The 25,997-nt window shown below is 44.7% G+C and overlaps 1 protein-coding gene across 1 annotated transcript in view; it reads right to left on the bottom strand.

Moving 5' to 3' along the window:
- Positions 1 to 25,990, bottom strand: part of POLR1A (RNA polymerase I subunit A) — a 41,501-nt gene extending 15,511 nt beyond the window's left edge. Inside the window, exons 1-23 of the mRNA XM_081166043.1 lie at positions 25,804 to 25,990; positions 23,495 to 23,699; positions 22,647 to 22,796; positions 22,470 to 22,577; positions 20,318 to 20,403; positions 20,075 to 20,181; positions 17,849 to 17,935; positions 16,219 to 16,321; positions 15,941 to 16,103; positions 15,174 to 15,353; positions 13,287 to 13,409; positions 11,761 to 11,988; positions 10,243 to 10,497; positions 7,942 to 8,133; positions 6,570 to 6,719; positions 5,486 to 5,669; positions 4,776 to 4,858; positions 4,520 to 4,678; positions 3,686 to 3,784; positions 3,059 to 3,211; positions 2,371 to 2,453; positions 1,276 to 1,441; positions 602 to 823 (exon numbers count right to left, since the gene is read on the bottom strand). Of these exons, the coding sequence (XP_081022169.1) occupies positions 602 to 823; positions 1,276 to 1,441; positions 2,371 to 2,453; positions 3,059 to 3,211; positions 3,686 to 3,784; positions 4,520 to 4,678; positions 4,776 to 4,858; positions 5,486 to 5,669; positions 6,570 to 6,719; positions 7,942 to 8,133; positions 10,243 to 10,497; positions 11,761 to 11,988; positions 13,287 to 13,409; positions 15,174 to 15,353; positions 15,941 to 16,103; positions 16,219 to 16,321; positions 17,849 to 17,935; positions 20,075 to 20,181; positions 20,318 to 20,403; positions 22,470 to 22,577; positions 22,647 to 22,796; positions 23,495 to 23,699; positions 25,804 to 25,880 (3,363 nt within the window). The 5' untranslated portion in view covers positions 25,881 to 25,990. The remainder of the gene's footprint in view (positions 1 to 601; positions 824 to 1,275; positions 1,442 to 2,370; positions 2,454 to 3,058; positions 3,212 to 3,685; positions 3,785 to 4,519; positions 4,679 to 4,775; positions 4,859 to 5,485; positions 5,670 to 6,569; positions 6,720 to 7,941; positions 8,134 to 10,242; positions 10,498 to 11,760; positions 11,989 to 13,286; positions 13,410 to 15,173; positions 15,354 to 15,940; positions 16,104 to 16,218; positions 16,322 to 17,848; positions 17,936 to 20,074; positions 20,182 to 20,317; positions 20,404 to 22,469; positions 22,578 to 22,646; positions 22,797 to 23,494; positions 23,700 to 25,803) is intronic.
- Positions 25,991 to 25,997: the final 7 nt, after the last annotated feature.

Genomic DNA, 25,997 nt, shown 5'->3' with positions numbered 1-25,997 from the left:
GCCTTTTCTTCTTCCAAAGATATCCTGCAAGGCACTGGAGCAGGCTTCCTCAGCCTCGGCCCTCCAGATGTTTTGAGACTACAATCCCCATCATCCCTGACCACTGGTCCTGCTTGTTAGGGATCATGGGATTTGTAGGCCAAAAACACCTGGAGGGCCGAGGTTGAGGAAGCCTGCACTGGAAGTTTAGGATCAATTTTCCTTCTCCAGACAGAAGAGCATATTTACAGCTTTATTCAACGTAGATCAAAACAAGGGAAAACCATGACTGCTTGCATCCGTGTCCAGGAAAACAGCCGGAACAAAAACTATATACAAAACGGAAGTTCCCCGAGAGAACAGTGCTGGGAGTAAACAGGAGTATGTCAGGAGTGCTCTGATTATGTCAGGAGTGCTCTGATGGTGTTTCCTGCTTGGCAGGGGGGTTGGACTCGATGGCCCTTGTGGTCTCTTCCAACTCTATGATTCTATGATTCTTCTATGATTCTAGGCATGTGACACACAACAATCATGCCTGACCATTTAAGGTGGAACGGAACTATATCCTAACATGATGGGCTACCTTCCTAGGTTGACAAGCCCCACCTGTATTGAAAATTACCTGCAGAGTTTCAGGATCTCGCCCATTCACAAGTTCTCCTGCAGGGATCTGTGCTTTTACACTAGCCAACATTTCCTGAGAAAACAGCAAAAAGCCTCCTTCCCTCCTCAAAGACTGCTGATGCTTGCCCTGCCATCTCTTGATGGATCTGAACTGGCTGTCTGCTTGCTGGGGGTCCATTTTCGGCAACACTTCATCCAAATGCTTTGATTTCTCTATCACCTGTAAGAAATATACAAAAGCAGTTGATGGGGATGGAACACTGGTCACTTACCATGAAAGGGCCTTTTCTGACAGACAGCGCTATGCAGCCATTGCACATACAGTGGTACCTCAGGTTACATATGCTTCAGGTTACATACGCTTCAGGTTACAGACTCCGCTAACCCAGAAATAGTGCTTCAGGTTAAGAACTTTGCTTCAGGATGAGAACAGAAACTGTGCTCTGGCGGCGCGGCAGCATGAGAGGCCCCATTAGCTAAAGTGGTGCTTCAGGTTAAGAACAGTTTCAGGTTAAGTACGGACCTCCGGAACGAATTAAGTACTTAACCCGAGGTACCACTGTATTTCATTTCTCCCAAAAACCCTGCAACATGCCATTTTCAGAATAAGTCCTTTTTAGAAGAAGATACACTCCAAAGTCTACGGAAATAAATGGAGGCAGAAAACCCAACCTTGTGGTTATCCGTGATGAAAGGGAACTGCTTTGAATGCAAGAACTGTGTCTTGGGGATGTCTAGGCCATCTTCTCCATAGAGAAACTGGACTAGGCTGCCATCGCTGTCTCGCACAGTCAGGTCATAGTGAACTATCAGCCCTTCCAAATGTTTTATGATACACCTGCACAAAGATTAGCGTGACAAGAGGAGGAGAATGTTAGGGGACCCTGAAGTCAGTGTCTTTAAAAGATTTACTAAGAAACTTTAGAAATGCAGCTGCTGGATACAGCACAACACAATGCCTGCTCGCTAATGATCAATTTGACATGAAAGAGACTTTATTTAAGACGGCTAAATAGTTTCCTCCTTGCTGATTAGAAATAGGCGGTACAGTGGTGGACTAGGGGGACTAGGTTAGTCCCCTAAATGTTCCCGGTAAAGGTAAAAGATAAAGGACCCCTGGATGGTTAAGTCCAGTCAAAGGCAACTCTGGGGTTGCGGCGCTCATCTCGCTTTCAGGCCGAGGGAGCCGGCGTTTGTTCATAGACAGCTTTCCGGGTCATATGGCCAGCATTCTGGCACAAGGGAACAACATGACGGGAGCCAGGGCGCACGAAAATGCCATTTACCTTCCCGCCACAGCGGTACCTATTTTTCTACTTGCACCGGTGTGCTTTCGAACTGCTAGGTAGGCAGGAGCTGGGGCAGAGCAATGGGAGCTCACCCCGTCGCGGGGATTCGAACCCAGTAAATTAGAATATTAAAGTCTGGTGCCTCCCTCCCAAAGCCCAGGAAGCTTCTGCCCGGTTTAGGGAGGGAGGCACAATGCTCCGTCAGGGTCCAAAAGCCCTCCCAGACCTTCCCAAAGCCAAGTAGACTTTGGGAAGGAGGCAGCAGAATTCCAGCATCCTGGCGCCTTCTTCCCAAAGCCTTAGGGAGGGAGATGTGCTGCTCACGTGTGCAATGTTGCCCCCTGTTCCAATCGCCCTTGCAAGCTGGCACCCCTGGCCCTAACTGTTCCCCTATGAAGAATTTCACTGCACGCCACTCACTGAGGCAGTAACATTGGTAAGTGTAAAAACAGAAACACTGTAATAAAGCAGCTCTTACCTTTGAAGGTATCCAGACCGACTGGTTTTGACAGCTGTGTCCACTAGACCCTCCCTACCAGCCATACAATGGAAGAAGTACTCCTAAAGCACAAATATAACCTCTGTGAGAAAAGGACTCTTGCCCCACGAAACTAGGCAGCAGCACGCTATGTAAGGCTCTGCTTAAAACTGGCCTTCCAGAAAGCAATATCCAACAGAACAGAGACAAAATGGTATTAGATTATGTCAGCTTGAAGGTGTTAGGATATTTCCGTTCCACCTTAAAAGGGAGCAGGCTTTGAGAGTCACAGAGTCTGCGTATTTCCTGTTCACAGGATGTTTATGTTTCCTATTGCTTTCGTTTTCTCTCTGTGTCTGGAGACAGTGACGCAGGCAGTCATGTCTTTCTTTGTTCTGATCAACGCTGAATAAAACTTGTAAATAATGCTCTCCTGAGTGCGACTTTTGCTGTGCATTATCTGCTGATAGAGTGTGCATGAGCTCTGGAATGTGGCAAGATATTTTCTAGAAACTCATGTCGCTAATTGCTGATACTGCGTGCCTACGGGAGATCGATGGATCGTCCGGCAGACGGCTTGGGGCCATGATGGACTTTGTCTCCCTGGCAGTATCCCAACAGAAGGTACATTGAAATCACATGAGAGAAATGTAGCCCAGAGAAAAAGAGTCAAGGCGGAAGAACTTACGGGCGGTTTAATGCCAGTGAGGAATCTGCCAGCCACAAACCCCCCTGATCTGGGGGGAAAGTCATAAGGTTGGAAACATGGCAACGATTTGCCGGATGGCATCAAGGGAGGCCTTCGACCTTCCAACTCAATCTGGCCCAGCAAGCAAGAAATCTTTAAGAAGCCAAGAGAGACACAATGAGATACAAGAACAAGATCAGAGCAGAATTAACTAGCTTACTTCTTTGACTTCTTCAAATAAAACTATAGCTCTTTAAAAATATGCTGAGTTAAAGCATCATTATTATTTTCCTTATATTCAAGTTCTGTCATGTAACCTGCAGTTTTCATCCCACTAGAATAATCTAAAAAGATCCCTGTCATTTCTCTCTGATATTTATGCATTTAAATGCCAACAAGAGGAACTGAAAACATCTAGACGGGAGTGGTGGCTAGCTAATCTTCACTGGTGTCCTAAAATAAGAATGTTCAGAGCAGAACAATTTGTAGTAATGAATGGTCACAAAATGAATCACTGCTATCACTTGGCTATGCACAGCACTCCTGGGTCAGATTCTGGACGACGTGGAAGGTATATTGATCTTTCTTTGCAGATTACAGCTAAATTGCACTGTCTGAAAACACTACCTGCATAGTATTCACAGTAGAACCTTTGGCTCCTGACTGCACCATCAGCTGCAAGTTATTCTCTGGGAAACGCCGGTGAAGTCCAAGAGGCATGCACACCTACAGTTTTTGGGGAATAAAAGAAGAAACAAAATCACTGTTTAAGCCAGGACGACACTACCAAGAAATAGGGGGGATATAAGAAACCAATGGGGAAAATAAAGAACCAACTCTCTTTTCTATGCCGTGGTACCTCTGGTTGCGAACGGGATCCATTCTGGAGGCCCGTTCGCAATATGAAAAGTGTGCAACCTGAAGTGCCGTATCTGTGCAGGTATGCACTGCGATTTGGCGCTTGTGCGCATACGCAAAGCGCAATTTAGCGCTTGTGCACATGCGCGAGCGGCGAAACCCGGAAGTAACCCTTTCCGGTACTTCTGGGTCACCGCAGGACACAACCTGAAAAAATGTAGCATGAAGCAAACGTAACATGAGGTATGACTGTATATTGTTACTGGAACTACAATTTCTTTAGTGAAAAAGCAGTACGAATTACTCTGTCAAGAGCTAGTGTGGTGAAGTGGGCAGGAACCCGGACTACGAGCAGGAAAGGTCGAGTCCCCAACTCCCCTTGCTATCTATAAGGCCCACTGGGCAGGCCTGGGTCTAACCTAAGCCACTTTATTGCTCCAATCATAAAATGGGAGAACTTGTATATTACATGCCCCTGAGCTCCTCAAACAAATGTATTTAAGCATCTATATCTGTATTTCTGTAGACTGCACAGGAATTATAAGAAGTCCAATACACGAACCAACGTTATGTTAGGATGATCTCAAATTTCTTGATGCAAACCTTGTTAATCTCATTGCTGTAATGGTTGACTTCCTCTTTGAATTTCAGGTCAACCATGTTAAAATCTCTCTGGTCTTTGTGAAGATGGGCGTCTTGCCACTTCCCTCGGACCTCCTCATCCAATGAGGTTTGAGGCAAGTTAAACGCAGCTTGAACGGCCTGAAAAGAACAAGGCGGTGTTAAGGGCCAAGGCAGGTATAACAATGCAAGGCGGTTGGGGAAGTGAGACCCCCCCCCCAAAAAAGTATCAGCTTACCTTTGTGCCACACCGGGTGCTTTCTTTAATGATCTTGCGCCTCTTGTGGTCTGCCCGGTGTTTGACCAAGATATCTTCAACTCCTAGAATGAGAAAATAGAACTGAGTGCTCATCCTCTCCAACTTGAGATTCAACAACAGTTTCTTCAGGGGGTTTTCCCCTGAAAGGAAGCTCTTCTCTGCTAAACCCAGACAGACTTTCTGCTCTGCTTGGCTTAAGGTAAAGGTAAAGGGACCCCTGACCATTAGGTCCAGTTGTGACCGACTCTGGGGTTGCGGCGCTCATCTCGCTTTATTGGCCGAGGGAGCAGGCATACAGCTTCCGAGTCATGTGGCCAGCATGACTAAGCCGCTTCTGGCGAACCAGAGCAGCGCACGGAAACGCCGTTTACCTTCCTGTCGGAGTGGTACCTATTTATCTACTTGCACTTAAACGTGCTTTTGAACTGCTAGGTTGGCAAGAGCAGGGACCAAGCAACAGGAGCTCACCCCGTCGCGGGGATTCGAACCGCCTACCTTCTGATCGGCAAGCCCTAGGCTCTGTGGTTTAACCCGCAGCGCCACCCGCGTCCCTTAAATGCAGATTACTTTCAAACAAAGGATCAGAGAAGAAGTGTCATTTTAGGAGATGTTTTCATTAATATTTTGGGTGCTGGAACAACTGTGTGCTTCTTTTTACGAGAAACAGGAAAGAGAACTGGATTACTCACCCATTGTAAAACCTCTGTAGAACTGCAGGTAGGCAGTGAAGAGCCGAGCCAGAGCTGTGAGCACCTTTCCACCGGTCTCACCACCATAGACCTCATGGCAGCAGTGGACCAGTCCATAGGCAGAGCTACCATAATGTGCCTTATCCAACACCCCACAGAGCAGCTCTCCATTTCTGATGACAACCTGGCAGATATAAAAGACTTCCAAGTCAAGACTTGACTACACCCACTCCGAAACCTCCTCTTTTAGTGCACTTTTAGATGCCCATTTTGGTTTTACCAAAATAGCACAGATCCTTGACCTGCATTTATACTGTAAACAGCTCTGTGATCCTCAGATGAAGAACGGTATAGAAATTTAATTCATTATACAGTGGTGCCTCGCAAGACGAAAAGAATCCGTTCCGTGATTCTCTTCGTCTAGCGGTTTTTTCATCTTGTGAAGCAAGCCCATTGACGGATTAGCGGATTAGCGCTATTAGCGGCTTATCAGCTTATCAGATCAGCTGATAAGCGGCTTAGCGGCTTAGAAAAGGGGGGGGGGAAGGAAAAAAACCCCGCAGGAACTCGCAAGACATTTTCGTCTTGCAAAGCAAGCCCATAGGAGATTCGTTTTGCGAAGCACCTCCAAAACGGAAAACTCTTTCGTCTAGCGAGTTTTCCGTCTTGCGAGGCATTCGTCTTGCGGGGCACCACTGTAGTAATAACAATGCCAGGGTGGACAGACAGGGCCTGGAGCCTCAGAGGTGCAGACAACCCCCATCTGCTCATGTTCAATATGTGTGCGACTGCACATATGTGCATCATGCTGAACCCAGAAGTGACCCAAAAACGTCACAAAAAGGGGCAGCACAGGGCAGAGGCGAGGTAGGATTTGCAGGCTATTTCAATGATGTTTCAAATATACACAATTTCACTTAAACGTGCAGTGCTTTGGAATATAACCCCTGCATAAATGGGGAGTTGCCTGTATTGATCAGGATATACTCATATGTCAATAAGGACTGTCCTGTCTGGCCAGCAAGGCCAGCCAAAACTCTGGGACCCTTGTCGACCCTGTACATTATTAAACATCAAACCATACCTGCGATTCGCACATAAAGGCAAGACCCGATCCATGAATTCTACTGGCAGAGCCTGTCATCCAGGCTTTTCCATCAATCTTGGCTTTCCCAAGCAAGTTCAGTGGAATGTGATCCTCTGGAATTACATTTATTAACAATGTAGAAACAACCTGCGATGGAATACAAAGTTTGATTACAAATAGAAAAGGAATTCGTTCTGATGTGCAGTTGGTCCCTTCAAGGCGTTGACCTACCCCCTACGTGTTGGCAAATGGTGCATTCACCTTTGTGGATAGAACAGCAGGAAGCACATACATACAACGCTGAACTGCACAAAAACAACAAGGCCTTGGATGCAGGCAACCTATCAAAAGGATCTCTGTGTTTTAGCCATCTTCACCCATCTTATTGTTTTTTTGTGGGGGGGGGTATTGTCGTGTTTTCACTTTTTCATTTTGTGCTTTTGCCCTGTATTTTTATTTTGTGAACCACTCTGAAATCTTCAGATGAAGCGCGGTTTATAAAAGAAAATAGTTGAAAATATATTTAGAAAGCACCTATTATGCTCTAAAGGGAGGTGCTGCATAAAAAACAACAACAAACAAGCCCTGCTCACAGAATCGAATTCCAGGGGGGAAAGGCGAGGGGAGCTGGAGGAAAATGGGGGAAATTGTGATGGGCGGGGGAGAGAAGAAAAGACTGAAAAATATGGAAGGAGGCTGGACTTAATACATAATGGGGGCGGGTGGGGAAAAACATAATGGAAAAGCCCAGCATGTTAAAAGGAAAACTGGGGAGTCTCCAATCCCGTTTCAGCAGGCAGCAACACAGCCAAGAGCAGCAGGAGGGATGGGGCAGCTTGACTCATTCCTCTTGTTTCTATCCAAGTATCAGGTGTATAGCTAACAGATTGCTCCTTCACACTATCAAGGGGAAACTGCATTATACAAACAAACAAAAACCACAATCCAATAACTCCAGAGATGTAGATAGATAGATGTACGTATGTAAGTATGTATATATGTAAGTAAGATGTATATATGTAAGTAGTACCTCTACTTACGAGCACCTCTGGTTACATATCCCTTCAGGATACACACGCGGCAAACCCAGAAGTATTTTTCCAGGTTTTGCTGTGCACGCATGCACAGAAGCGCTCTGCTGCGCATGCACAGAGCAGGCACCCCCAGTTGCAAAAACCTCGGGATCCGACCAGAGCTCTGGAACGGATCCTGTCCGCAACCGAAGGTATCACCGTATATGTATATATATGTATATATGTGTACACACACACACAAAATGTGCCCATTATTTCAGTGAAAGGGCAAGCCTTAAATCATACTGTTCAACTCTGAACAGACTATTTTATTTAAGGTGTACTGGTTAACCTACCTGCTTCCCTGTCCACAAGTGTTGCGGCTTTATAATGGCTGGAGGGAGAAGCTTCACCATTCCTTTTTTGTCTACCAGCCCTTGATACACAAGTTCCACATACTGTTCTCTAGAGAAGAAGCAACCCCGTGTGGTCATACTGGTACCAGAGATCATGTGATCTTGGATCAAACCTGCCAGCGGCTGCCCATCCTGTGAAATACACCAGACAGAAAAGAAAGCGTCAAGCAGTATGTTAGCAGGTCCAGTGGGAAATTCTAGGAGTCTTGGTTGACCACAAACTTGACATGAGCCAACAGTGTGACGCGGCAGCTAAAAAAGCCAATGCAATTCTGGGCTGCATCAATAGGAGTATAGCATCTAGATCAAGGGAAGTAATAGTGCCACTGTATTCTGCTCTGGTCAGACCTCACCTAGAGTACTGTGTCCAGTTCTGGGCACCACAGTTCAAGAAGGACACTGACAAACTGGAACGTGTCCAGAGGAGGGCAACCAAAATGGTCAAAGGCCTGGAAACGATGCCTTATGAGGAACGGCTAAGGGAGCTGGGCAGGTTTAGCCTGGAGAAGAGGAGGTTAAGGGGTGATATGATAGCCATGTTCAAATATATAAAAGGATGTCATATAGAGGAGGGAGAAAGGTTGTTTTCTGCTGCTCCAGAGAAGCGGACACAGAACAATGGATCCAAACTACAAGAAAGAAGATTCCACCTAAACATTAGGAAGAACTTCCTGACAGTAAGAGCTGTTCGACAGTGGACTTTGCTGCCAAGGAGTGTGGTGGAGTCTCCTTCTTTGGAGGTCTTTAAGCAGAGGCTTGACAACCATATGTCAGGAGTGCTCTGATGGTGTTTCCTGCTTGGCAGGGGGTTGGACTCGGTGGCCCTTGTGGTCTCTTCCAACTCTATGATTCTATGATTCTATTAGCTCCTTTAAACACTGCACTTAAAGGATTAAGTTACAAATTAACTTGGAAAAGACCTTGGACAAAACCAACAGCCCACTGTTATTATCACCATGCTACAGGCTGGGAGACTGTGGCTCAGAGGGGCTTACAAGTGTGAGGCAATGCAACCATCCTGGGGCTTAGGAGCAGGAAGGTGCATGGACCCTTTAAGGAAATAAGCATTAGGGCAGGCTGCAAAGTTAATGGCAGGCAGGCTGAGGAAAAGACCTTTCCCCACAGGCTGCTTCTGCAATAAGCACTACCATCCACTTTCTCCCCGACGTGGAAAAAGGTGAAAGGCCTCTCCAGACTGCAACGCATCTTGGAGAGGGAATTTTGCTCCTCAAAATGTCATGCAGCAAAAGGGCTAACTCAAGCTTCCTCAAACTCGGCCCTCCAGATGTTTTGAGACTACAATTCCCATCATCCCGGACCACTGGTCCTGCTAGCTAGGGATCATGGGAGTTGTAGGCCAAAAACATCTGGAGGGCCGAGGTTAAGGAAGCCTGGGCTAACTGCTCTTCTTCCCACCGCCACCCCACACAATGCCACTGCAATCAACTTTGGTATCCCCTCCCTTCAAGACATCACATATACCCTCTGGATTTTTACAATTGCTAAACCATGCTTTCCCCTTCATGGATCACTGCCTTGCCGTGACGAAGAGGCTTGAATAACTCAGAGAAGCTATGAACTATGCCAAGCAGGGCACCCAAGATGGGCAGGTCATAGTGGAGAGTTTTGACCAAACGTGATCCACCTGGAGCAGGAACCGGCAAGCCACTCCAGTATCCCTGCCAAGAAAACTCCATGGACAAAGACAGGAGTGCCTGGCGTGCTCTGGTCCATGGGGTCATGAAGAGTCAGACACGACTAAACAACAACAAAACCATGCTTTAAAAGGCCACGGTGGACATTATTATCAGACCCCCCATCCCAAAGCTGGTCAGTTTGCCAGTCGCTACCTTAGATTTTATTTTCAAAAGCTCCACCCCCCAAAAAACACCCTACCTCGAGTTGTACCACAGCTCGGTTACAAAATTATACCACCCTGGCTCACTCCCAGTGCATAGCCAGCGCTGAATTGCATTCAGAGGCCTTGTGCTCCATTGATTGGCATGCAAATTGATTGCAGCTGGACCTCCCAGAGAATCCAATGGGAATTCCAAAGACTGGCAATGCATGCCCGCCAATATTTTTTGTAAGTTCACAATCCTGTTTCCTCCACTGGCAGATCAAGAGTTATGCAGCACCTAACTTTCCTACCACCGCACGGCTGAAAAGCAGAGAAGGAAAACGCCAAGGAAGCAGGGGGGAAATCAAGCAACGTCCAACACAATTTGCTCCCCGGTTCACCTTGGGGACAAGATACTGTTCGTCAGTACACGCCAGGACGTAGGCTTCAGCTCTGCCCAGTTCGTTCTGAGGGAAGTGGGCATTCATTTCATCGCCGTCAAAATCAGCGTTATAGGCTTTGCAGTTGGCATAGTGAAGCCTCAGGACCTTCTCTTCGGGCAGGATCCTGGCTCGATGAGCTTGGATGGAAGGTCTGTGAAGGGTAGGCTGCCGATTCAGCAAAAGGACATCTCCGTTTTTAATATGGCGGCACACCTGCAAGAGGTTCAAGTTCAGTCACATATTAAGAAATCTTTCCAAGGGAGTTAAGATCCTTTCTCAATACACAGTAGGAGACAGAGAGCCTTTCTTCCCTCCTAAAGGCTAAGAAACTGCAACCTGTGTCTCTCCCTTCTTCTTCCTTGATGGTGGAATCCATTGACTAATAATAATAATAATAATAATAACTTTTATTTATATCCTGCCCTCCCCAGCTGAAGCCGGGCTCAGAGCGGCTAACATCAAATGACTAAAACTAATAGGGCACAGGACTCTCATGGAATCCATTGCAGGCCTGAGCAATTACGTGAGATTGGAGCCAGTGGATACAGGGGAAGGGGAGGAAGGAGTCTTGTTATGACAACCTCCTAGGAAATCTTCTTTTTATTCATGGTCCGTTACTTGTTTCGTTTGTTTAATCTGTATACAGTGGTAACTCAGGTTAAGTACTTAATTCGTTCTGTAGGTCCATACTTAACCTGAAACTGTTCTTAACCTGAAGCACCACTTTAGCTAATGGGGCCTCCCGCTGCGCCACAGGAGCACAATTTCTGTTCTGTTCTCATCCTGAAGTAAAGTTCTTAACCCGAGGTACTCTTTCTGGGTTAGCAGAGTCTGTAACCTGAAGCGGATGTAACCTGAAGCGGATGTAACCCGAGGTACCACAGGGTAGTTCACAACAAGATGAGAACTCAAAATACACTATTAAAATGAAAACAAAGCAACGCCCAAAGCATGTTTAAAAGGACACAGCCAGCCAAAGTGGAAGGAGAATTCACAGAGAAGTAAGGAGAACCCAGAATCTGCCTTTCACCTAGTGGTCCAGTACCTTCTGTTCAGACTATCAGATACTGGGGCTTCAGAAAGCAATGCTCCATTTGCCTAAGGAGAGAAGTGTGTTCCCTCGACTGGGGAAGGTGTTGAGAGGGGACCAGGTTATCCTGCACCCCTTGCTCTACGTTTTGGACCTGATGGAGCCAGCTTGGCGGTGGACTGCTAGAAGTCCTGTAATCTTCAATGATGCAAGCTGAGTCATCTAGCCAGGGAGGGTTGTGGGGGTTTTTTTGTTTTAAGTCTTTAACCTCATCATCCTAACTTCTAGGTCAGGGGCATTATCCAATATGATGCCCTCCACCTACAATGGTCAGGGATGATGGGACTACAACTCCCATCAACCCCGACCACTGGACCCCCAACCATTTGGAGAGAACCATGTTGGCTGTCCTGAAGTGCCCTTATGTGTGAAGCAACTCTACTCACAATTTTTATCCCTGGTTTTGGTGCCCCTGTGGAAGGAGTCAGAAGTTGCTTGGCTATGGCTTCCCTCTGGGTCTGACTGGCTGTGCTCAGTATCGTCCGAGACCCATCTTCGTTGATAATCATGGAAGCACCTGGGTGTTCATTGGGACCATTGATGACCGCCTGCCTCAATTCTTGGACATTCCAGGGAGTTACAGGCTGAGGATAAGTCAGCTTGGTAGCAAACACCTACAATGAAGAAAAATCAAAGGCAAGGGTCAAGTTCTTGTCCGTGGTATCACAAGAGCAGAGATTCACTTCCATTCTCCTTACTAAGACTAAGTAATCAGTGTACAGTGGTGCCTCGCAAGACGAAAATAATTCATTCTGTGAGTCTTTTCGTCTTGTGATGTTTTTCGTCTTGCGAAGCACGGTCCGTCGCAACTGCGCCTCTTCAAGCGGCTTTAAGAAAAAAGTGCAAGACGTTTTCGTCTTGCGAAGCAAGCCCATAGGGAAATTCGTCTAGCGAAGCAACGCAAAACCGAAAAACCCTTTCGTCTAGCGAGTTTTTCGTCTTGCGGGGCACCACTGTACTAGCGAGATAAATATTATTCACTGTCAAAGGCCTTTAACTCTCACCCACAACTGTAGCAAGGTCAAAATAAGCTGGCCCTCCCTTTTATCATTCCTTCTTCTTCCTCTTTCAGTACATCCTTCTCTGTAAATTTAGTTTGTTGGCTCCATGTGGGTCCTTTTTTTGGCTGATGTTACTTTGCAAAGTGCTGTGTATATTGGTGGTGCTACGCACATAGTCACTGAAAATTATGTGTTCCCAATGAAGCCTACTTGACCAATCATCACTGCAAGATGTTTCAGAGGAAATATTATAAGAAGACACAAATTCTCAGCTTTAGAAGTAAGGTCCAGCTCCAAGGGCCTTCTGGTGGTTCCCTCACTGCAAGAAGTGAAGTTACAGGGAACCAGGCAGAAGGCCTTCTTGGTAGTTACAAGGCCCCTGTAGAACACCCTCCCATCAGATGTCAAAGAGCAAAACAATTATATGACTTTTCATAGACATTTGAAGGCAGCCCTGTTTCAGGAAGCTTTGAATGCTAAATGTTTTGTTGTGTTCTATTACAGTGGTACCTTGGTTTAAGAACAGCTTAGTTTATGAACAACTTGGATTAAGAATGCTGCAAACCCGGAAGTAGGTGTTTCGGTTTGTGAACTTTGCCTTGGAAGCAGAACATGTTCCGCTTCCTGTTGAGTGTAAATTGAGTCCCCCACTGCTATGGGAAAGCACACCTTGGTTTAAGAACAGACTTCTGGAACGGATTAAGTTTGTAAACCAAGGTACCACTGTATATTCTGTTGCAAGCCACCAAAGTGGCTGGGGCAACCCAATCAGATGGGTGGGGTACAAGAACTATTATTATTATTATTAAAAAGGATAACATCTTCCAAAATTACGGAAGGGTATAAAAATGCCAACCCCTAAAATCTCCACGATGATAAACCACCTTCTGTACTAAGTAGGCTTCTCTTACCATAGGAATGCCAATTTCATTGGTCCGAATGTACATGTCAGGGCAAATGACTGACCGAGCTGCATAATCCACTCGCTTTCCCATCATATGCTTGCGGAACAGGCCATCCTTTTTCTCCAGAAACTTTATTACAAATGTTGGGGGGGGGGGGGAGAGGGAGATAGAGACAGAGACAGAGACACTATTTCACTATTTTTTCAAAAAAAACAACAAACCTCTGGTTATGTGAAACATATTCAATAAACACACAAGACGTAACCGGCTGTACGTTTGAAAAAATAAGATATACTTATTAATTGTATTGAATTGTAGATTTCAACAGAAGCAGCTCATAAAGTTCAACGAAAAAAGGAGAAGACCCAGTGGATCAGTTCATTCTTGTCTATTTAGGTTTTCAGCATCAAAGTCCAAGGAAATCTACATGAAACCGCTGGGGAAGGTCATCTGGTGAGGTGCCCTCAATATATGAATGACACCTAACTCAACTTATCATTTACATTCAAGTCAGGTGAGATGGCGCAAGTTCTGAACTGTTGGATGGGGGCCAATAATCTAAAACTCTGTCCTTACAAAATGGACATTTGGTGGATATGTGGTTTGTCTGCTCAAGGAAATGGTGTTCAGCAGATGAGGATTTACTCCCCCTAAAGCAGGCATAGGGGGAACTCTGGCCTCTCAAATCTTGGACTCCAGCCAGCAGTCAGGGATGGTGGGAGTTGGAGCCCAACAACATCCGAAAGCATCGTATTGGCTATTCCCATGTCCTTAAAGATCAGGTTTATGGCCTGGGGATGCTCCTAAACCCAACTTTGCCACTAGAGATTCAGGTGGCCTGTATATCATTGTGTGACTTTCATCAGCCAAGAGTGGTATGGGGCTGTAGCCTCCTGGCAGAGATAACTTGGCTTTGGTAATCCATGCTCTGGAAAAATCCAGAATTGGATATCGCAATGCATTATTTTCAAAAGCTGCTTGAGAATTACACTTTTAAGCCTAGCAGCTGTATTCTAAACTAACTGGGACTGAAAGTTGGAACCCTATCGCGCCAGCACTTACAAGAACTGCACTGGCTTCTTGTTCGTTTTAGAGCACATTTTGAAACATTGCTGCTTACCTTCAAAGCCTTAACATGGCTTGGGACCTGAATACCTGAAGGAAGTCTGGTCCCGTATCAGCCAGCCCACCTGAAGGAGAACTGGTGGAGAACTCTCAACTAGGTGGGCTCCCCAATATGTTTGAGATGAGATGGGTAGTGACTTGACAGACCTATTTTTGGTGCTGGTACCTCATTTATGACAATCCCTCACCACTCCTTGGGCCCTCCTGGTTAGGCCTTCTCTGCTATCTTTTTTGGCTCCAAATGACTGTTTTTTTTCATTCTCCCAGACTTTTAAACTTCTGTCTCTTAACTTAGCTTAAGTGCTGCTTGATTGCTGGCTTTATTAGGACTGGTTTGTTTTGCTACACTGTCTTGATATTCTGTTCTTTGTATTTCATTGTGACCTGTGCTGGGAGCTGTTTCGCTGAAGAGCATTTTTAAAATATGCAAAATAAATAAGTGTCAGGAATACAGTCGTACCTTGGAAGTCGAACGGAATCGGTTCCGGAAGTCCGTTCGACTTCCAAAACGTTCAGAAACCAAAGCACAGCTTCTGATTGGCTGCAGGAAGCTCCTGCAGCCAATCAGAAGCCCTGTTGGGAGTTTGGCTTCCAAAAATAGTTCACAAACAGGAACAGTCACTTCCAAGTTTGTGGCGTTCGGGAGCCAAAACATTCGAGAACTAAGCCGTTTGAAAACCAAGGTACGACTGTAGTTCACAAGGTATCAACCCCTTCCAACAACTTCAGAATACTCAACCAAACACTGAATATTTCTGCAGCTCTCACCTGACGTACACCAGGGTACTTTTCAGACATTAACTTATCCATGTCGCTGTCGAACACAATATTTACATGGCTCTGAAGACGAATCCAAATGTTGTACAGCTTATCTGCAGTAGTCTGCCCTGGGATTGTCACCAAGACAGAACGGTCCAGGGGATCCACAGGCTGTTTATTTGTGTTTATCTGTGAAACATAAAAACAAAACTACTGAGGTCAAAAAGCCTCACTGAGGTTTTTTTATTATTATTAATAAGTTTTTATTGTTAAAATAATTCATCATTAACACACATATATTACAAATATACAAGCATACAAACATACATTTCATACAATCCTTAAAAGTCTTCAAACATACTTACACTCAATCCCACAGATAATTCCTTTTCCCATCACCATCCACCACCCCTCACCACACCACCTTTGTGTTAGACTTCCAATCTACTCAATTGCAATTTCTTTCCACTTGTTTATTCTAATAGGAGCTCTGATTTTTCGATATGGTTTTGCAAGTATCTTTTAAACACCTTCCAGTCCCTATCTATCTTCTCTTTTGAGATCCTTCCAATTTCTCCCATTGTTTTGGATATATTGTAGTACTCCAATAATTTGGCAAGCCACTCTATTTTTGTTGGTACAATACCACTTTTCCAGTTTTTCGCAATCAATAGCCTTGCGGCTACTGTTGCGTATAAATATAAGCCTCATTGGGTTTTAACCACATGCGTTTTCCACTGATACAACAGACACTGAACAGGTCCTCCTGACCTTACCGTCTTCAGGTCTCCTTCTTCAATTTGCAACGACTGACACTGTTCCTGAGCTATGAAAGCCAGAAGTTTCCGAGTCAGAAGAGCATCCTTCATCACAGCTTGCAAGTTCACTGTCTGACCATTTGCAAACATCTGGTCTGCAATGCGATTCACGGGACGATATCTATAACCAGAGATAAACAATGCCCTCTTTCTAGAGCTGATACAAATCACAACTGTAAACCAGTAAAACCTTTCAGGATCACATTGTGAAATTAAGTCCAAAAGTGCTTCGTTACCTGGAAGGTGGAACAACAAGTTTGTCGAGGAAGAACATATCAGGATTGAAACTTGAATCACCAATGGCTGTCATGCCAGAGAGAAGCTTGCAAAGGAAAAAACCTAAAAACAGGAAAAAGAAGCATTAGCACCTTGCTACATTTAGGTCAAAGCTGTCACACACAAAAACAGGTGTTAATACAAATTGTTCGCAGAACACACACCTACAAGATATGTTTTCCAACAAATCCATTTGATAGTTTCCTGTGTATTCATGGCTGTGAGCACAGACATAATTTATATCCCCCTAAAACCTTTGAAGGGACGCGGGTGGCGCTGTGGGTTAAACCACAGAGCCGATCAGAAGGTCGGAGGTTCGAATCCCCGCGACGGGGTGAGCTCCCGTTGCTCGGTCCCAGCACCTGCAAACCTAGCAGTTCGAAAGCACGTCAAAGTGCAAGTAAATAAATAGGTACCGCTCCGGCGGGAAGGTAAACGGTGTTTCCGTGCGCTGCTCTGGTTCGACAGAAGCAGCTTAGTCATGCTGGCCGCACGACCCGGAAGCTGTACGCCGGCTCCCTCGGCCATTAAAGTGAGATGAGTGCCGCAACCCCAGAGTCTGCCACGACTGGACCTAATGGTCAGGGGTCCCTTTACCTTTACAACCTTTGAAACTGCCATTATAAATCTTCTAGTGCCACCCAATAACCCACAACCAAAAAGCAACAGGGTCAGATGCAACTATGAAATAAGATGATGGGTGGCAGACTGGGGAACACCAAAATCTAGCACACAAGACAAAATCCATTGGGACTGAAATAAATGGAAGCTGCATGGAACACAACTTTTGCACAGCTCTCAACTATTTTAATGATGCCTGCTCAGGAAAGCATCCTGTTGGACTGTGTGCCATGTTAACTAGCAGCAGTTCTTGAACTTTCTACTCCGGGCACGACGACATCTGGGCTGAGCCCTGGTGTACACTGTAAATAATTTAGATATAGCACAAGTTCCTCAACTTGAGAAGTGAGACACATTTTCAGTTCTTTCTGTTGAATGGTCACTGTAAAATGTGAGGGTTCATTATTGTTTCACAAGTTGTGTATGTCTTTAAGGGCCAGGGCAAATAACGAGACCCAGTCTTGCAGCTGTGAAACATAGCAGGTGCTACTAGGTTGTGTTAATTAAGCTGTGTCAGCATTTGGGCATAGTATATAAGGAGCAGCACCTAGCTCTCTCATTACCCTGGGGGATGGGTTGGTGGTTGGCTCATGTTTGTTGTTGTTATCTTTAGTGTAAAAGGAGTTTCTGTTTTGTTATTAAAACCTTGTTAAAGTTATTTTTGAGTTCCTCGTCATGTATGGTCTCCCCAGCAAGCTCTCTGCAGCGCTACTAAACTGAAAATAGCCAACACTTTCTACCCACAGAAAAGACCAGATACTGATGTCACAGGATACACCCTTTCGCAGTATTTGGAAGAGGCAAACGTAGCACCTCTCAACCATCTGAGATGTCTCGATGCCAAGAGCAAGGAATTCTCAAAAAATAACAAAAATCAAACCCACAACAGGAATTCTTCTATATGCTGTATCCATAAATATGGACAGACACAACACACACCCCAAATATAAATAGGGACCAATCACTTACCTTCATTCTTCCACAAGGCTTCAACATGTTTTTTGGCAATAGCAGGTGTCATATAGCCACGTTTTCCCAGCTGGGTTTCATCTATGGCTAAGGAGTTAAAGTTTAAGGATTGGGGGAAAAACCATACAAATTCCATCGTAAGTTATTTGTAGAATTTCATACAATTGAAACACAAACTAATAAAAACTGCACTTGTTCAATACCAGCAGCAGTCAGCTACAGCCAATCCCAGTGGAAAGCTGCACACACAAATGGTAAGCTAAACTTCTAAATATTCTAGCTATGCATCCACCCACTGGGTCTTTGATATAGCCAGTCTCAAAGGAACAGCTCCAAGTAAATAAAGATAAGTATTTGGGAAGCTGTTGAAGAAAGCATATAGTATTCTGCTAGAATGGGAAACAAAAGACGAGGAAGTCAAATCAGTTATGATCAAATGGGCACAGGATATAGGACATAATATACAATTTGAGGAACGGGGAAAATTGTGGAAAGTAAATTTGAATTTTACAGATTGTTCTCTTTTGAAAGAAAATTATATGAAAATGATGTATAGATGGTATACCATACCAGTACAGATAGCAAAAATGTACAAAACCGGGTCAAACGTATGTTGGATTTAGATTTAGATTTTAGATAAATTTATTGTCATTGTCATACACAGTATACACAACAACGAAAATCAAACACCCACCCAAAGACCGGGTTCACATATACATTTGCACGTATCTCCGAACTCTCATCCTATTTAGACATAATCTATAAAACATAACATAATCCAGAATATAGCATGACCTATTAAAAACATAACATAACCTAAAACCTATCTCATTCCTTCCACTCCCTACTTACTAAACCTTGCAACTGGCCCTGAGATCATTATCTAGTGCAATCAGAGCTCTTGGATAGAAACTATTCAGAAGGCGTGTGGTTCGTGTTTTCATTGTCCTATATCTTCTGCCCGAAGGCAATAGTTCAAAGAAGTTGTGAGCAGGGTGGGTGGGATCTCTCAGAATATTATGTGACTTCTTCAAGATGTGAGACGTGAAGATCTCATCCAGGGTTGGTAGTCGGAGCCCAATAACGTTCTGGGCAATTTTAATTGTTAGCTGTAAAGCTTTTTTTATCTGTTTCAGAGCTGCTCCCATACCACGATAATATACTATAGGTTAGGACACTCTCGATGGTACTATGATAATAGGACAGGAGTAGGTGCTGGGATAGATTCAGTCCCCTGAGCATTCTCAGGAAATACAACCTCCCCTGCACCTTCCTCACAACCATATTAACATTTGCAGTCCATGAGAGGTCCTCCGAGATATAAATGCCCAGGTATTTAAAACTACCAACCCTCTCCACTTCCTCGCCATTTATGTGCAATGGTAACAATACACTTTTCTTTCTCCTAAAGTCAATTATGAGTTCTTTGGTTTTTTTGGTGTTAAGCATAAGATTATTTTCTTTACACCATTGAATTAACCCCTGTACTTCTTTCCTATAAGCATGTTGGACATGTAAAGAAAAAGAAAGGCCTTTTTATCATATGTGGTGGGAATGTAAAGAAGTTTAAAAAAATTGGGAAATGATATACAATGAATTGAAAAAAATGTTTAAAATGACATTTGTAAAAAAACAACCAGAAGCATTTTTGTTAGGGATTGTAGGACAAGACCTGCCAAGGAAAACAAAGAACTTATTTATGTATGCTACAACAGCAGCAAGAGTCTTGATAGCACAAGGATGGAAGAACGAGGAAACCCCGGCAAAAGAACAGTGGCAGAAAAAATTGATGAGCTACGCAGAGCTTGCTAAACATACAAATTGCGGGACAAGGACAACTGTGACTTTAAGGAAGAATGGGAGCTTTATACAAATTATCTAAAAAGACAACAAAATGAACTGGACTCCTTGGCAGGTTTTGAATAAACATACACAAATTTATTGGTTGATAACATGGTAGATAGATAATGTAAGGATATGTATAATTTTATAACATGCAGAGAATAATATGTGCTGATAAATCAGAGAGAGGAGCTGAGGGAAGTCTCGGGGGGAGGGTTTGATGGGGGGAAAAGGGAAAAAATAATGAATATGATATGTTTTGAAATTTTGTTATGCTGAAATTGCTAATAAAAATGTTTTTTAAAAAAATAAACGAAGGCTTTTAAAGTAAATGAGAAGTTATACTTTCTCTGAAAATACATTTCAATGCAACGACATACGTACTTGCTGCTTCCTCCACTACCATCTGTTTGCCTGACTTGATTACTGTGGTAGGGTAAGTCACAGTGAGCTTGCTATTGTGCTCTTTTCGGACAAGTGATCTTCCCGCTCTTGGAGAAAGAGTAAAAAAGGACAACATTGCAATTGTTAAAACCAGTATACAGAATTCTAGCAGTTATTGCTGGGGAGGGGAAAGAAACAGCCCTTATAAGGTTAATTGGCTTCTGATCAAATGGATATACTTACTTGCAGTTTGGACATCTCTTTGAGCCCATGTGCGATTTCCAAAACTGGGAGATAAGTTTGCTTCTATACTCGCATACGTTTTTTACCTAAAAGAGGGAAAAAATAACAGCTTCATAATTCACTGTTGGCTTGCACAACTCCCAGTAGCCTACATATTAATCACTTTCAATTCAAACATTCATCATTCACGTAGGTGGTGGCAGTCTTCCACAAACAACAGCAAATGTAATGTAGAATTGGACCATCATGGTCACAGCCATTTAGTGCAATTGTAAATATGATTGTAACCATCATAACAGGATGGTTACTGACCATACCTGTGATCACCTGGTTCACACATTATATTTGACTGTACAAGTTTCCTTATTTCATTGCACTTAAAAGTTTCAAAAACATACTTAATTCGTTCCGGAGGTCCGTTCTTAACCTGAAACTGTTCTTAACCTGAAGCACCACTTTAGCTAATGGGGCCTCCCGCTGCTGCCGTGCCGCCGGAGCACAATTTCTGTTCTCATCCTGAAGCAAAGTTCTTAACCTGAGGTACTATTTCTGGGTTAGCGGAGTCTGTAACCTGAAGCATATGTAACCTGAAGCGTCTGTAACCCGAGGTACCACCGTACTAAACATTTTTGTTCTTGGGTTAAAAGAAGTTTCAACATTTCACAGTCACTACACTCGAGTACATTGATCCAAACAATTTTTATGCAGAAGACTCTTTTAATGTTTGGAATGCTGAGCCCAGACTATACCGTATTTTTCCGTGTATAAAACGCCCCCATGTATAAGACTATTTTTGGAAGAAAATTAAGAAAACCTAGTCTTATACGGTAATACAAGACTAGGATGGATAAAAATGTATTGCACTGACACATACTCAGACATTACCTAAGTAGACTAAGACTAGCTACATAGTGCATTTTGTATATACTAAATTCTCTTTGATGCGCTGGTTTGTCAATGGACCCAAGGTGCCTTTTTTCCTGTTGTCAACATTTTGTCTCCCAGGTATATCATTTTTGCAGAGTTCATGCCTGATCAAGGCTGTCCAGATTGGGAGGTCAACATCTTCTCAATTTGACTACAGAGATATTACAAAAGCAGTAGCTCTTGTGCTCACTATCCCCTTCCTCATCATTTTACCCAAGGATACAATTTGACTGATGGTTAGCTAAGCAACTCAGCCCCTGCAACATCAAATTTGTATATCCTTACCTGTAGGTTTGTAGTGATTTAGCTCGTGTCTGTTCACCTGCCCTACTAACAATGCAATCCTTTGCAAGTGCCAGGTAAGTGTGCATAAGAATTCAGATGAACTATATTTCACTTTAATATGTTGTGATCTTATGGTGTGAAAGTTATTCAAGAGATAATAGTATGGAAATTGATTTTTAAAACCACACCTGAGTTAATTGGAGAAAGAGATACAGTAATCCAAAATTCACTTGGCTTCTACTAAAAGCTAATTTTCTTTAAACAAGCAACAAGATATGTTCTCCTACAGTTGTTAGCCGGCCGTTATGTTGCATTACTATGTGATGTAGAAAGTTAGAAAAAAAGCAATGCTTTTATTAATTTCATTTCCTATTTAACATAATTTGAGTAAATCTGCCACTGCAAATTTTTCAAGAACTAGTCCAGAAGAGTGTTTACTCTAAGATAACCTCAAAACGGCAGGCACTTTAATAAAGAGGAATTGCAAGCTTGTCTCAAACATGGAAAGGGATGCGGGTGGCTCTGTGAGTTAAACCACAGAGCCTAGGACTTGCCAATCAGAAGGTTGGCAGTTCGAATCCCCACGACAGGGTGAGCTCCTGTTGCTCTGTCCCAGCTCCTGCCAACCTAGCAGTTCGAAAGCACGTCAAAGTGCAAGTAGATAAATAGGTACCGCTCTGGCGGGAAGGTAAATGGCATTTCCGTGTGCTGCTCTGGTTCGCCAGAAGCGGCTTAGTCATGCTGGCCACATGACCTGGAAGCTGTACGCCGGCTCCCTCGGCCAGTAAAGCGAGATGAGTGCCGCAACCCCAGAGTCGGCCGCGAATGGACCTAATGGTCAGGGGTCCCTTTACCTTTACCTCAGACATGGAAGCAAGAGCAGACTGCTTATTCAAAGCCCCATAAATAGTGGTCTATAATACTGTTTCGTCTTACTTACGTGTGCACCATGTTCTCTGAATTGGTTATTTTGGAGCAATTCCTTTGTGTGCAAGCTCAGCACTTCTTCCACATCTGCACCTGGTGCGTCTGCATTGTCATCTAAAAACTAAAATAAAGATTGAATTAGAAAAATGCTGGATGCTCTCAGACAAAAACGAAGAGGAGCCAAACTTACCCTGCTTAGGACGGCCTCAAGATCATGGGCTGCTTGAAGCAACCCTACTTCCAGAAGTTTCAGCTGGTTAAGCAGTAAATGAATCACAGCCCGTGGACAGGTCAGGTGGCCACAGCTCAAGCAGGAACCTCGTATCAAAAGGAATAATTTCTGAAGAAGATATAATAGTTTGTTTATTATCACACTACTAAATATTTCATTAACGTTTCAAAGCACTTTTCATATTTAATCTTGTTTAAATCCTTCCAAAAACCTGGAAAGGTAGAACACTATACCGTATTTTTCGCTCTATTGGACGCACTTGATCATAGGATGCACCTTGTTTTAAGAGGGGGAGAACAAGAAAAAAAATTCTCCCCCTCTCTGCGCAGCGCCCCTTCAGCGAAGCGGCAGGAGAAATGGAGCCCCTTCCATTTCTCCTCCCGCTTAGCTGAAGGGGCACTGCGCCTTAGCTGAAGGGGCACTTACCCTTCAGTGAAAGGAACCCAAAGCCTCTGGAGCGCAGTGGGAGCTCCGGAGGCAGCTACCTTTGAAGCCTGGAGAGCGAGAGGGGTCGGTGCGCACTGACCCCTCTCGCTCTCCAGGCTTCAGCGAAAGGAACGCAAAGCCTCCGGAGCACAGCAGGAGCTCCCACCGCGCTCCAGAGGCTTCAGTGAAGGCAACCCTTAATTTTTGGAGGGGAAAATGTGCGTCTTATGGAGCGAAAAATACGGTAATTGACCAATGTGAAGTGTTCACACCATACACTTATTCTTCACACTGCCATAACTTCAACACTGAAGCAGCACAACCACCCATCCCATAGAATCTAGAATATGAGAAATCAGGAATGTCATGAATATACTTACATCAAAAAAGAGAGGATTGTAGACAGTGAGGGGCAGTTCTATGTGACCCAGATGACCTGGGCAGTTGTTGAAGTCCTGCGTGCAAGTAGCACACACTTCTTTGTTGTCAGTTGGCCCCAAAGACAAATCGTACAGTCCATTTGGTGACGGAGTACCCGCATTATCCAGGAAAAGGGGGTTGGTTATAGATTTTACACTCAGATTCCTACACACAAAAACAAAGTTAGATATGTAGCATCAAAGCCATTTTTGGATTGCAGTTCCCTGAACTCCATGAGATAACAACTTTTTTTAATCGTGAAGTTAGGAGAGAGGAGAACTCACTACATGTTTGTGGTTTTGCAAATGGTACTAGTGTTGCCTGTATCAAACCTTTTTACCAATAAGAACAGCTATCAAAGATTTTGGGTTGCATCACACATTGCTGTCCCCCAACTCTCTGGAGCAGATTTTGAGGGTACAGGGGGTAGGAGAGGAAGGATAAGACCCATTGCACTAGTGGAATTCTGCTTGCACAGAGAAGATTGTTCATTCAATAGCCTTTGTTACTGGAACGCTCCCAGCTGGAAGAACACACCAAGATATGTGACACAGAACTATTCTTCAATTGCCTCAAAGCAGGCAACATTTCCGGCATGTTTTACTGTTTGCTGCTGCAACAAACTCTGACACCTAGAAAGGTGGTCCAAGATGTAAAGGGAGCAGGGGAATATGAATTTTAAGAGTCCATTTTTACATCCTTGGGTATGCTGTTAACAGCAGCACAACTGTATAGGCGCGATTTTTTTAACGGGTACCTCTCCCATAAAGGTAAAGGTACCCCTGACCATTAGGTCCAGTCGTGGCCAACTCTGGGGTTGTGGCGCTCATCTCGCTTTAATGGCTGAGGGAGCCGGCGTCCAGCCTCAGGGTTATGTGGCCAGCATGACTAAGCTGCTTCTGGCGAACCAGAGCAGCACATGGAAACGCCATTTACCTTCCCGCCGGAGCGGTACCTATTTATCTACTTGCACTTTGACATGCTTTCGAACTGCTAGGTTGGCAGGAGCAGGGACTGAACAACGGTAGCTCACCCCATTGCGGGGATTCAAACTGCCAACCTTCTGATCAGCAAGTCCTAGGCTCTGTGGTTTAACCCACAGCGCCACCCGCGTCCCTACCACAGCACCACCCGCGTCCCTACCTCTCCCATACCTGAGTAGTACTGTACACAAATTATGGTGCACGTTTTCCTCAACTGAATTGGCTTGCACTACATTCAAAGATGGTGACAGCAGTCACAAAATTAAAAGACGCCTGCCCCTTGGGAGAAAAGCAATACAAACCTAGACAGCATCTTAAAAAGCAGAGACATCACCTTAACAACAAAGGTCCGTATAGTTAAAGCCATGGTTTTCCCAGTAGTGATGTATGGAAGTGAGAGCTGGACCATAAAGAAGGCTGATCGCCGAAGAATTGATGCTTTTGAATTATGGTGCTGGAGGAGACTCTTGAGAGTCCCATGGACTGCAAGAAGATCAAACCTATCCATTCTGAAGGAAATCAACCCTGAGTGCTCACTGGAAGGACAGATCCTGAAGCTGAGGCTCCAATACTTTGGCCACCTCATGAGAAGAGAAGACTCCCTTGAAAAGACCCTGATGTTGGGAAACATGGAGGGCACAAGGAGAAGGGGACAACAGGGACGAGATAGTTGGACAGTGTTCTCGAAGCTACTAACATGTGTTTGACCAAAGTGGGAGGCAGTGGAAGACAGGAGTGCCTGGCGTGCTCTGGTCCATGGGGTCAGGAAGAGTCGGAAACGTCTAAACGACTTAACAACAACACATTCAAAGAATGCCTGTATCTGCACCAACAGCTCTGCTGGCACATCTGCAGTGGCACAAACAAAATGATCTAGAATAACCAAAGGGGGAGCGGGGTCCCCAAAAGCACCGCACAAAAAAGTCAGGTATGCTACTAGCACCCCATAGTTGAGCATGTTGTTGGGCACACGATTCCTGCATCGCAGGGGGATTGGAGTAGATCTTGGCTGGGGAGGGCGGGGTATAAATAAAAAAAATATTATTATTATTTATTATCAGATGACCCTCGTGGTCCCCTCCAAACCTCGCTTCTCGGCCTTTCGGCTCAGATCACGCGTAGCACGTGTGCATCTACAACCCTTGACTCTCAATCTCAGGCTCGCAGGTTCGAGACCCACGTTGGGCAAAAAAAGTATCCTGCCTCGCAGGGGGTTCGCCTAGATGACCCTCGGGGACCCCTTTCCAACTCTCTCAACAGTATTGCTACCCAGCCGCGGGGCGTACCGTATCTCCTCCTCCGTGTACATCCCGAACGACAGGCCCGTCAGCCGCCGCCACGGCGCCTCCTTCGCCGCCGCCATGGCCCCGGGAAGAGGGGTCGCCGCCCCTGCGAGGAGGAGGAGAGACACGGGAAGGAGCCTGAGGGCGAGGGCCGCACGTGTGAAGAGGGGAGGAGGAGCAGGAGCGAAGCGCCACTT

This window comes from Podarcis bocagei, assembly GCF_964188305.1.
Source record: "Podarcis bocagei genome assembly, chromosome: 13".
Lineage (NCBI taxonomy): Eukaryota > Metazoa > Chordata > Lepidosauria > Squamata > Lacertidae > Podarcis > Podarcis bocagei.
The sequence above is the reverse complement of the archived record's forward strand: the minus strand, read 5'-3'. Positions and strand labels throughout refer to the sequence as shown.